Raw genomic sequence first — 12653 nt, 5'->3', positions numbered from 1 at the left:
AGAAACACTGTCTTGGGGGAAAAGCAAGCAAGCAAACAAACAAAAGATCAGAGTTTAATGTAGTTACAGCATTGAAGCAGGAGCTGGTGTAGAAGTGATGGTGTCTGGGGATCTGCTTACTGGCTTGCTCCCCATGGCTTGCTCAGCCCCCCTTCTTACTGAAGCCTGGGGTGGCCTGACCACAATGGGCTGGGCCCTCCCACATCAATCACTAATTAAGAATATCTCCTACAGGCTTAACACAGCCCAACCTTAATGAGACATTTTCTCAGGTGAGGCTCCATCCTCTCTGATGACTCTAGCTTGTGTGAGGTTGACTTAAAACTAAACAGACGGCTCACAACCATCTATAGTGTGATCTGCTGCCCCCTCTGGACTGCAGTTGTACATGCAGGCAGAGCACTGTATATGTAATAATAAATAAATAAAAATAAATAAATTTAAAACTAACCAGAATAAGCCGGGCATGGTGGTGCACGCCTTTAATCCCAGCACTCGGGAGGCAGAGGCAGGTGGATCACTGTGAGTTCGAGGCCAGCCTGGTCTACAAAGTGAGTCCAGGACAGCGAAGGCTACACAAAGAGACCCTGTCTCGAAAACTAAAACAAACAAAAACAAACAACAACAACAAAAACCTAACCAGAATATCTGCCAGGCCCCTCCAGCATTCTACAGCTGATGGGTCTCAGCCTGGTGACCCCGGCATTATCTGCACCTCAACAGTGATTAGGCAGATCTTTCAACAAAATGAAACTTTTTTTTTAATGAGGGTGCCTTGAGGAAGACTTATGGTGTCACTGATATGCCCAAACCAGGAGCATACAATCTCCCCTGGTATGGGTAGACGCCATTACTAACTGGATGGAGACATTCCCCTGCAGGACAGAAAGGCCTGGAAGGGTACAGGCATCAGGGACTGAAAATAACCCCAGGTTTGGTCTGCCCAAGAAGCTGCAGAGTGGCAATGCCGTATCCTTCAAGACAATTGTCACTCAGTGAGTCTCAAAGGCCTTGAGAATACAGTATCACCCACATTGTGCCTTAGGACCGTTATCTTTGGCTTGGCGAGATGGCTCAGCAGTGAAGAGCACCGCCTCCTCTTCTGGAGTTACTAACTGGTGCCTCACAACCATCTATAATGTGATCTTATGCCCTCTTCTGACCTGCAGGTGTACATGCAGATAGAACACTCATGTACACAAAAATATTTTTTAAAAGTTAAAAAAAATATTAGCTGGGTATGGTGGCACACACCTTTAATCCCAGCACTTTGGAGGCAGAGATAGGTAGATCACTGTGAGCTCAGAGGCCAGCAGGGTGACACAGAGAAACCCTGTCTCGAAAAACCAATAAATAAATAAATAAAAATTTAAAAGGACCATCATACTTTGGAAAGCTGGAAAAAACCTGAGATACTTCAGAGACATCTTAAAAAACAAAACAAAACAAAACAAAACCTCTCATAAAACCCACCCTCCATGAAACCTGCCCTCCATGGATGGCTTTGCTGCTTGTAGCCCCTTAGGCATTTCATATGAGTGACTGGTGCTGATTTTAGATTTTGGTTATTGGTTTAGGATGGAAAAGCCTTATTTAAGAATAATTTGGGGCTTGAGAATGCCCCTTTCTCTGCTCACGGCTCAGTCAGTTGCCTGTAACTTTCCAACTCTCCCAGATGACACCAGCAGGTGGCAGACACCAGCTTAGGGGAGAGGCTCCTAGAGTTTCTATGACACTTGGCTCGAAAAGAATTTTTCTTTCTTTTTTCTTTTCTTTCTTTCTTTCTTTTTTTTTTTTTTTTTTTTTGTTGTTGTTTTTGTTTTTCGAGACAGGGTTTCTCTGTGTAGCCTCGGCTGTCCTAGACTCGCTTTTGTAGTCGAGGCTGGCCTCGAACTCACAGCGATACGCCTGCTTCTGCCTCCCGAGTGCTGGGATTAAAGGCGTGCGCCACCACGCCCAGCTCGAAAAGAGTTTCTTACACTTTTACACCCGGGCCCACCTGGGAGGCTGTGACCACAGACCTTCCCTCTTCCACATAGGTGGTTGTGGGAGCCCTTGACCGACTTCCAAGCTAACTAGCGATGACCTGCAGGCTGAGCTCCCTGAAGCGTGCATCTCTGCATCCACTTCTTTCCAGGCGCTCCAATCCGGACTGTGGTCTCTAATGTTTCCTTGTGAAGTTCTGCATGTTCAGCTATTGCAATCAACATGGACAAATTACCCTCCGGGTCTAAATTTCAGTCTCTTCCTCAAGAAAACAGAGATATATTCAATTTTATTCGTGTTTACCCTGGGCCCGGCAATAAGGACCAAGCACTGAGGGCCCCCAGAGTCGAGCTGGGGATCTAGAGACAGAAGCTAGCGTTTAAGCCACTTTGATTTGGATAGTGACAGTGCGGTTGACAGCTGCGTCTACCGAGAATGCTGGCGGCTTGGGACCGTGCTCTGATATCCCTGAGCTGCCCGTGATTCTCCAAAAATGAGTGACTAGTACTCGGGTTGCTGACCTCCTATGCAGGAGCCAGGGCTTGGACAGGTGGATTCTCGGGGTTTCGAGGACAAGAGCCTCAAAGACCTGAAGGGCGCGCCCTGGGCCACTCCGCGCACCCGGCCTTCCAGCTGCCGCCTCCGTATGTGATCACAGCGACACCTCCTGGAGAGAGGCAACACCAACGCATGCCTTTCCGTGGACTTTCCGAGTCTGCTTCTGTTTCTCACCACCAAGCTCTCCAGCCTGGGAGCTTCAAGCATAGGCAGGCGAGTGCAGTCACAGTTCCCGCGGTTGAGGGTTAGGTTCCACGCGACAAAACCTGAGGACGAGCTTCAGGACCTGCAAGGCCACTGCGCCTGCGCACTCGATCCTGAGCGAACTCCTCACTGCTGAGAAATTTGTCCCAGATGTCTTGCCATCTGTTTCCAAGGCAACCAAGGAGCCTCCTGGTAACCGCGCGCGGCCTGTGCCGGTCTCCTAGCCCGGCCAGGCGATGGCTGCAGCAAGTCCCAGCGTTTTCCTGCTCATGGTCAACGGGCAGGTGGAGAGCGCCCAGGTGAGCAGCCGAGGACCCCGCCCGGGAACTGCCCGTTCCTCCCCAGACTTTTCCCTTAGCTCCTAGAAAGCCAAACCATTGCTCCGAGCTTAAAAGGAGAGCCAGCTTTTGAGAACCTCGGCGCCAGGTTGCTGGCCCGGACAAACAGGCGTAAAAAAAGACCTCAAGACCTTAAGCTGGTACCAAAATCACGCTGTGGCCTTCAGCTTGGATCCTGTTCACTTGGTTGAGTGATGGGATGGGACAAATGGGAGTAAAGACTTAACTGACCCACTGAACAGCTAGGAAAACTTACCAGAAAGCCCCAAGGTGGGGATTGGACCCCAGGCGATCTGACAGAATGGTGCTACATTATTCTTCTGGGCTGCTTGTTGAAAATGCTCTTTATTTCTACTTATTCTAAGGTTTGGCTGAGATGATTTAAGTTCTGCCAAGCCTGAAGCTCAGTTCCCGCCTTCTTGATTGATTAGGTACTGCGTCTTACCATTTTCCTCTGTCCAATAGGATGCCCAGCTGGGCTGAGTACTCTGGCTGGGCCTTCCCTTCTCTCAGACCCCTCAGTTCTAGGCATGCTCTTTAGCCCTGTGGCTTCATGTCAGCATGATTCCTGTAGATCTAATTTGTGCCCAGCACTAAGGACACACAGAGGCATGAAACTTGCACCTTCCTCAGTCTAACAGGGTTGTCAGACATAGGCACTGGGTGCCCAGATGCAGAAATACAGGAAGGGCGAAGGAAGCCAAGCAGTGATCCTTAAGCCAGTTAAGGAGTGAAGAACAGGCTCTGAGGGTGAATTCTGAAAGATGGGCAAGGGGCCTGCCAGATGATGGACGGGCAAAGACAGATAGAAAACAGACTCTGAGCAAAGAAACCTATGTCTGGGTGTTGGCAGTCTGGGACTAACCCCTGGCCCCGCTGAAGTCCATGTCCACCCATACGCCCTGCATCCCGGGTGCCTTGTGTCAGAGTTCCTACCCACTGTACCTGCCTAGCTAGTGTGTGGGCTCAGCTGCATTCCGTAATCAGAACTCTGTATTTTCTCTCAGTTTCCGGAGTATGATGACCTTTACTGCAAGTACTGCTTTGTGTACGGCCAGGACTGGGCCCCCACAGCGGTAAGTTGGACTCATGGGCCTCCCCCACACAGAGCTTTGGTGATTACTGAAGTATTGTTCATACCCAAGAGGTAGACAGTAAGGTCAGAGATGACCCAAACATGATTTTGTTCCTGCAAAGCTAGTTTACAGAGTACATCCACTATTGGGTTCACCAATGGTGGCAGCTAAGAGACACAAGTGGCATCATCAACAGGCAGGCCTTGGAGAACCACCTGCCAGTGGCTGTGGACACCATCAGCCAATACCCCCACCCCAAAACGGGCCCCTCCTCAGATAGCAGAGAACACCCAGAAGCCAGGACAAAAGGAAGGATCTTCTCTCAAGGTTTTGAGGACAGCTTTCACTATAGGGAGGGGCTGTGGTGCAAACTACCACCACACCACGCTTTACTGTTTTCACAGCATTCACTTAACCCTCTCTTACAAGTTTAAAAAGTGGAAGCCATCCAAACATTGTAGCATATGCGGGTAATCCAGGCTGAAGCAGGAGCATCTCTGGGAGTTCAGAGTCAACCTGGGCTACATATATAAGAGCCAAACAAATGGGGAAATGTAGAAGCCCAACTTTTTTTTTTTTTAAAGATTTATTATGTATATAATGTTGTGTTCACATGTACCCCTGCAGGCCAGAAGAGGGCACCAGATCTCATTATAGATGGTTGTGAACCACCATGTGGTTGCTGGGAATTGAACTCAGGACCTTGGGAAGAGCAGCCAGTGCTCTTAGCCTCTGAGCCATCTCTCCAGCCCCCAACTTTTTTTTTTTAAAGATTTATTTATTTATTATGTATACAGTGCACATCAGATCACATTATAGATGGTTGTGAGCCACCATGTGGTTGCTGAGAATTGAACTCACGTCCTCTGAAAGAGCAGTCAGTGCTCTTAACCGCTGAGCCATCTTTTCAGCCCCGAACCCCAGCTTCTTTGAGCCTGAGGTTCTTCATTTGTACCACAGACATGTTAATACTCGGTTTTCCTTTTTCTCTTATACTTACATTTTTTAAAAAAAATGACACTTTGTCAAGAGCCAGGCGTGGTGGCACATGCCTTTAATCCCAGCACTTGGGAGACAGAGGCAGGCAGATCGCTGTGAGTTTGAGATAAGCCTGGTCTACAAAGTGAGTCCAAGATGGCTAAGATAACATTAAAAAAACCCGGGGGGGGGGGCAGGGGGAGACCCTTTGTCAAGCATGGTGGAGCACAACTGTAATCCCAGCACTCGGTGAGGCAAAGGCAGGCGGATCTCTGTGAGTTCGAGCCCAGCCTGGTCTATCTACACTAGTCCAGGACAGCCAGGGCTACACAGAGAAACCCTGTCTGTCTTGGAGGATGACAACCATCTATATTTATTAGAGATTTATTGGGTTTTTTGTTTTGTTTTTGTTTTGTTTTATTTTTTCGAGACAGGGTCTCTCTGTGTAGACTTGCTTTGTAGACCAGGCTGGCCTCGAACTCAGCGATCCACCTGCCTCTGCCTCCTGAGTGCTGGGATTAAAGGCGTGCACCACCACGCCTAGTCTTGAGGTTTAGTGTAGTTTAAATTATGTGTATCTGTGTATGGCTGTGAATGCAAGTGGCCATGGAGGTCAGAGGTCAGACCCCCTGGAGCTGGAGTTACAGATGGTCGTGAGGTGCCTTGGGGGCTGGAGAAATGACTACGCAGTTAAGAGTGCATACCCTTACAGAGGACCCCGGTTTGATTCCTCGCACCCACATGGTGGCTCACAACCATCTGTAACTTTTTGAATCCTCAGGGATGACCAATCCTGACAGAAGTGCCCATCTTTGTGGAGCTCCTGTCCTTGCAGAGGGGACATTCTGTTCTGCTGGACGGAGATGGGTTGAGTGAAGAGGGCAGTGGGTCAGGAAGGAGCTAGAGCATTCAGTTCACAGGGAGGGTAGACTCTAGATCAAGGCAGTGGGTCAGGAAGGAGCTAGAGCATTCAGTTCACAGGGAGGGTAGACTCTAGATCAAGGCAGTGGGTCAGGAAGGAGCTAGAGCATTCAGTTCACAGGGAGGGTAGACTCTAGATCAAGGCAGTGGGTCAGGAAGGAGCTAGAGCATTCAGTTCACAGGGAGGGTAGACTCTAGATCAAGGCAGTGGGTCAGGAAGGAGCTAGAGCATTCAGTTCACAGGGAGGGTAGACTCTAGATCAAGGCAGTGGGTCAGGAAGGAGCTAGAGCATTCAGTTCACAGGGAGGGTAGACTCTAGATCAAGGCAGTGGGTCAGGAAGGAGCTAGAGCATTCAGTTCACAGGGAGGGTAGACTCTAGATCAAGGCAGTGGGTCAGGAAGGAGCTAGAGCATACAGTTAACAGGGAGGGTAGACTCTAGATCAAGGCAGTTTGGGGTAGATATCTAACAGGTGGGAACAAGTGACACACAAAAAACTTAAATTACCTTCCCAATCTGCCTACATACATCAAAGGGGTATGAGTGCCTGGAACTCAGACCAGCTGTCTCCACCGATGTCTAACAGGGTCTGGAGGAGGGGATCTCACAGATAGCATCCAAGAGCCAAGACGTACGACAAGCACTGGTGTGGAACTTCCCCATCGATGTCACCTTTAAAAGTACCAACCCCTACGGCTGTGAGTCTGTGGGCCATGAGGAAAGGATGGAGCCTCTGCTGCACCTCCCACCGCTCTCCTTCTTAGGTGGCCACTGCCAGGGTCTGGGTTTGCTCCCTAACTTTTGATGTACTCAGCATCTGCCCTTTTTGTTGACTGTCATTTGCACGTGGAGGCTGGTGTGCAGTGTTGCCGCCACTCAGCTGGGGGGTCTGACCCCAAGTCGCCCAACTTGCCATTGTGTAGTGCTCTGGTCAGCTGCAGTACCTGCTCATCCTGTGCTGGTTGCTCAGGACCATCCTCTGAGCTCCAAACATGAACAAAGGTTCATATTTTAGACAAAGCTCTCCCCTCATCCCTCAAGCACTCTTCCAATCCTGAGCTCTCACAAAGCTAGCAAAGCAATGGAGGCTGACCAGGCCAGGTTAAGACTGACCTGCCAAAGTTGGTGAGTATGTGGTATGGTGGCAGTTCAGGGAACACTGATGTGAGGAGCACACATTGAGTTCCTTGTGAAACTGTAGAACTGAACAGAGCGCTGCCTGCCTGGGTGAGTCCTTTCCTGGGCACATACCTAACAGAGATGGGTACACAAGTATGCCAAGAGCCTGTATGTGAGTGATCAGAGTCACAGCAACAGCTCTCAAAGGAGGAACAGCCCCTGTTACTTGAGTATACTGTGATGCTCAGGTGTTTAGCATTGTGAATGAACGACCCAGAACTATCTGAGTACAGAACTATATGAGTGATTAAGCCCCAGGTTACTTTTGGTGGCAGAGTAGTGGTGGGAGGGCACAGATGTATCCTTCACTGAGTATCTCCTGTGTGTGGTACTGTTCCAAGGCTTTTAGACACAAGAAAGCTGAGAGAAAAAAGGTTGGCAAACTTGTCTGAGGCCATTCAGCAATAACCACAGAGGCAGCTTCCAGGCCTCCCCTGTCACTGGAGTAGCACAGATCTACTACTGCCTGCCACACCTAGGAGGCACCTAGCAGGCCTGGCTGGATGTGGACAGGAAGCATATTCAAAATCAGTATGTTAAGGAGAATTATCTGGAAGGCCATGTCTTTCCACAGGATGTCACAGCTTGTAAAGACCATATTCTTCAGAAAAGAAGAAAGCTTGGGCCCAGGGCTGGCATAGGGCTTCCACAGGACTTCCTATGTCTGCTAAATGTTTTGGCTCTGTCTTCCCAGCTGTGAGCAGAGGTTCGCAGAACGCTCCCAGGGCACCAGCAGAGACACAGAAAGTGGCAGGGAGACAGAATCCCTGGTTGTGGATTCCCGGGGTTTGGCCATTAGTCACCCTGTGAGTCCCTGCCCCAGACCTCAGCTAGGCACACATTTACTGCACCCCTTCTGTGGTTCCCCCACGTGCCAACCTTGTCCTTCCCAAGGGCCACAGATTGTGCTCAGCGTGTACGGACCTGACGTGTTCGGGAATGATGTGGTCCGAGGCTATGGAGCTGTGCACGTGCCCTTCTCTCCAGGACGGTAGGTGCCCACTCTAACCTGGCTCCTGACCTGCCGGCTGCCCCTTACTGAGCAGGCAACCTTGCAAGCAGCAGTTCTAGACAGCAGGCTTTCTGGGCACTGCTCCTTCCCTGGACTTGGGCAAGATATGTTCAGAGGCCTGGGTGGCTTGGGTGTAGTCCTGTACCTTGGAAGAGACACACATAGGTGGGAGACACATGCTGGGGGAGAGGGATGGTAATAGGTGTAGAAAGTCAAGTCCTTAATCTGTTCCTGAGCCTATCTGTGTGAAAACATCATTTCAGGCACAAAAGGACCATCCCCATGTTTGTGCCAGAGTCTACATCTACACTGCAGAAGTTTACGAGGTAGGTCTTCTGCTCTTTCTTGATCTAATGGGTAACTGAAACCTGGAAACCTCCCAGGTCTTCAGGCAGCTGTACCTAGAGACAGATGGAAACACGGATGTAGGCAGGGGCCACTAATGAGTCCTTGGGCTTCCGTGGGCCACTTTCTGATGGCTTAAGGCTATGAGGCTTTCTACTGTGCCGTCTCTGTCACATAGAAATGCTGCTTGTCAGGATGCAGCAGCGTCAGGTAAACAAACCCCATAGGACAGTCACAGTGACACTAACTAGATTATGAGGAATCTGCTGAGTGCCCTCATGATGAGCACTGAAGGGAGGCTGCTTTGGGCGGGAAGCAGCAGAGTCAAGCGGCAGCCATGAAGAAACTAATTAGATGTTCACACACAGGGTCCTGTGAGCTCTTATAGACCCTGATGAAGACTTAAGAGTTAGAAGCAGCCAGGAGGATGCTGCTGCCAGCAAGTATGAAGGGATTAGGAGGAGTCTTCTGGGAGGCAGAGAGGGCCAGGACATGGCAGTGAGAAGGTCCCAACAACAAAACAGAAGTGTTAAGAGATGCCCCAGAGGAAAAGCCTTCTACCCTTTGCTACATCCAACTAAGAGTCTGAAGGGCCTGCTAGCCTAGCTCTGCTGCATGCTACCTGCTCCCTAGGAGACTGACAAGAATGAAAGGAAAGTGAAGAGCCACTGGGTTCCCAGGCAGCAGCCAATGAGCAGACTCCTGCAAGCTAGTGTCAGGCAAGAGGAACCTGGTGGTAAGGAGGCAGACAACCCAGGAGGCCATCTGAAGTCTGTAGAGGGAGGGACAACATTCACCACTGCTTCGGCCCTAAGATGCAGACACCCATTGCTGCTGAGATACCCTCTAGGAGTTCAAGTAGGAAAGGATTCTTAGCTGTGTCTGGGCCAGTGTCACCTGGGAGACACCAACCAACTCTTGGGACTGTTGAAGTAGTGGTCAGGGCATGTCAGTAGGCTTGGACATCCCAGTAGCCCTAGGAGGAGACCCCAGATTCTGGGCTGCCAGAGGAAGGACTTTTATGGCTGGCTGTCCTGCCAGTGCCTTGTCTTAATCTATGATGTGGATAACCCAGGATAATTTCCACCTTGCAGCATTCTTAGTAACCTCTACACAGACCCTCTTCACAAATCCAGTCATCTCCCCAGTGTCTTCAGGCCTTGCCCAGTATTCCTAGAGTTATTAATCAGCCCACTGCAGCCTCTCCAATCACTTTAAAGTAGCTTTTACAAAGCCCTTTGGGTGGTGGTATCACTGCTAGAAGCTGCCTTAGCACACCCGCTGCATTTGGGAGTCGTTTGAGCCAGGATGGCAGCGGCCTCTCCCTTGCTTTCTTCCCATTTGCCTGGCCTTGGATTTAAAGCCCACTTGGTTCTGCTTTGCCTCAACCTGCAATGCCTGGAACATTATTCTGTCTTTTCTTTCTTTCTTTTTTAAATTTTTAAAAAAATATTTATTTATTATACAGTGCTCTGCCTGCATGTACACCTGCAGGCCAGAAGAGGGCATTAGATCTCATTATAGATGGTTGTGAGCCACCATGTGGTTGCTGGGAATTGAACTCAGGACTTCTGGAAGAGCAGCCAGGGCTCTTAACCTCTGAGCCATCTCTCCAGCCCTATTCTGTCTTTTCTTAAATGAGAAAACCACGTGTAGAATTGGAAACCTGGTGAGGGTGGGATGTGCTTTCATGCCAGAGATTACTCTGAGCCTTATAGTACTAAAGTGAAGTTAGAACTTTGCTCTATGAAGGGCAACAGGAAGAGGCACGCCCATTCATCCAGTTCCTTCTGCAGTGCATAGCTGTAGGAAGCCTGGCCTCCCAACCCCCTAGGCTTTCTTCAGCTAACGCTCCTCTTCACTGTAGTCCCCTCAGGACCTCCTGCAAAGCAGTCTAGAATAGGGCTGCTGAGGTCTAGCCTGGGAGGCCAGAGATCTAACATAGCTATGGGTGATGGATATGTAGTCACGGTTACCAGAAAGCTTGCCACAAACTGCCCACGGAGAAGACAAAGCCCCACCTCCCCAGGCAAACGTAAATGCTAGTGGTGGTGCTCTGGTTGCTGTGCTTAGGCGAATCCTGTGTATGCTCCAGGCCTGTGGTTTCCAGCGAGATGCTGGGATCCTACATCCTGTCCATGTGTCTTAGAGCCCTGGGTGGGCTGGGGCCTAGGATCTGATTAGGGTACAGTGGGATTGTGGCTGAATGGTGCTCTGAGCTAGGTAGATGTCCTGTTATCCGGAGCCTTCTAGGGCCAGATCCTCCCTAGAAAGGGTAATGTTTATGTGGCAGCCGAATAGGGTACCTTCATTTCATATAGTCTCATGAGGTAGGTGCTACTATTATCTTTCACAGTAGACAAACAGGTTCCATGCTGGCGTGTGGCTTGTTCTGCATCCCATACAAGGAGGGAAGGTTGGAGAGGTGGAGCTGGCCCTTCTTTGGACTGGGCTCTCTCCTGAGGCTAAGGGCCACACTGTCCTGTCTTGCCTCTCCTGTTGCTTTTGGGGTTTCCATGAGTTCAGGTTGTAGTCTCTGCCCCAGATCTCCTTCAGCATTCATCCTTGGTGTAAACCCAAGAGGCTAGGTAGGGAAGACACTGCTTCGGGCACCTGGCAGAAGCACTACTAACTGTTGGCACAGACCCCAACAGGACATCTCCTGGCACCCCTACCGGCCTATCAAATAGGTAGAAGGCTGTCCTAGCACCTAGAGGAGGGGTTGTGGGGAGAGTGCTCCTTTAAGCCAGGAGCAGTCTTGCTTACTGTCTGAAGCCAGCATGTCCCAAGTGTTCCTCACTGGTATTTCTCTATGTCCTCAGCTGGTTCATGGGACGGCGGCCTGAGTACACGGATCCCAAGGTGGTGGCCCAGGGTGAAGGAAGGGAAGGTAAACCCTGTCGCTCCCAACTGTAAGTGAAGGGGTGAAGTGGCCCCAGCCCACAGCAGCCCAGGAAACACATGGGACTGGGCCAGAGGCCTGGTAATATACCAGGTAAAGCCACCCAAAGAAATTTCTAGGCACCACCTACACAAGGGCTTCAGCAGGTTGTTTGCCTTGTCTGTCCTAGCCAAACCAACTAATGCTGCCCCCCTTTTGTCCCCAGTGACCCGGGTCCGCTCCCAGGGATTTGTCACCCTTCTCTTCAATGTGGTGACCAAGGACATGAAGAAGCTAGGCTATGACGCTGGGCCTGTGGACACACAAGGAGTCCTGGGTCCCAGTCTGCCACAGGGCAACCCACAATGAAAGCATCAGACTTTCTGTCCACTACTGTCGACCATGAGCCCCAGAGCCCACACACAACCAAGGATGTTGTTAACATCAAATGTGACCTAGCTGGGAGGTAGGGGGAGCTAAAGTTTTATATAATAAAGTGTTACTTTTTTTTCAACCAAGAGGTTCTGGGGCCTTGATTTCCTACTTTCTTCATTAGCACCTCCCTAACAGGAACAGATCTGGGTCAGCCTCTCAGGACATGCCCCAGTAAGGTGCAATGACTGGGTAGAGGCCTCCCCAGGATTGCCGACCAACTTGTTCAGAGCTGAGACCCTTTCAAGTGCCTTAGCACTTATCTCTCAAACTTGTCTTCCTCAGCAGCACAGTCACTTGCTCCACAGCTGACACTATGACTGTCCATATTAACAGAATCTGCAACAAGTGCCTAAGGGGCATCTGCCTCCCACCTTCTGTTTTTATTCCCAACTCCTATCCTAGCTCTTGTTGCTGCCAGGAGCCTGAGGACAGGGTTAAGAACCACCCCAGGCAGGAGGCAGACAGTAGTGCAGCTTTCTGGCAAGCCCTACAGCACCCTGGCATCTGTGGGAGAACAACTAGGCCCCCAGTTTCTTCATGCATGCATGGTGCTGGCACATGTATTGAATACTGAAGCAGCACCTAGCCGCCTCTGCCCAGAAGAGAAGCTAACCAAGGCCTTCACCACCAGTCTCCAAATCAGCAGCCACCCTGTTAACACACATCAGAGTCACTGGGACATGCTGGGAGAGATCTGGGCCACGCCCCCTCATCTAATTCCTCCAGCTGTGCTTTTGTA

The 12653-nt window shown here is 50.3% G+C and overlaps 1 protein-coding gene across 3 annotated transcripts; it reads left to right on the top strand.

The window, feature by feature from the left end:
- The first annotated feature begins 2890 nt into the window (after positions 1 to 2890).
- On the top strand, positions 2891 to 11993 carry B9D1 (B9 domain containing 1). 3 transcript variants are annotated; one of them, XM_084762790.1, is made up of 7 exons: positions 2891 to 3047; positions 4094 to 4162; positions 6649 to 6826; positions 8136 to 8232; positions 8517 to 8579; positions 11421 to 11488; positions 11706 to 11993. In XM_084762790.1, the coding sequence occupies exons 1-7, from the start codon at positions 2985 to 2987 to the stop codon at positions 11846 to 11848; spliced, it is 681 nt and encodes a 226-aa protein (XP_084618916.1). In that variant the 5' UTR covers positions 2891 to 2984; the 3' UTR covers positions 11849 to 11993. The 3 variants fall into 3 exon arrangements, with proteins under 3 accessions (XP_084618916.1, XP_084618918.1, XP_084618917.1); XM_084762791.1 differs by having other exon boundaries at positions 2892 to 3047; positions 6649 to 6760; XM_084762792.1 differs by lacking the exon at positions 6649 to 6826 and having other exon boundaries at positions 11706 to 11840.
- Positions 11994 to 12653: the final 660 nt, after the last annotated feature.

Source organism: Acomys minous (genome assembly GCF_964271855.1).
Source record: "Acomys minous genome assembly, chromosome: 16".
In the NCBI taxonomy this organism is placed as follows: domain Eukaryota; kingdom Metazoa; phylum Chordata; class Mammalia; order Rodentia; family Muridae; genus Acomys; species Acomys minous.
This window is presented reverse-complemented; position numbering and strand designations above follow the sequence as displayed.

What these genes read in the sequence shown, in the direction of transcription:
- B9D1 (XM_084762790.1), top strand. Translation starts at nt 2,985, where the DNA reads ATGGCTGCAGCAAGTCCCAGCGTTTTCCTGCTCATGGTCAACGGGCAG. An exon ending in CCCACCGCTCTCCTTCTTAG is followed by an intron (nt 6,827 to 8,135) that starts GTGGCCACTGCC and finishes GTCCTTCCCAAG; the next exon opens with GGCCACAGATTGTGCTCAGC. An exon ending in CCAGGGTGAAGGAAGGGAAG is followed by an intron (nt 11,489 to 11,705) that starts GTAAACCCTGTC and finishes TTTTGTCCCCAG; the next exon opens with TGACCCGGGTCCGCTCCCAG.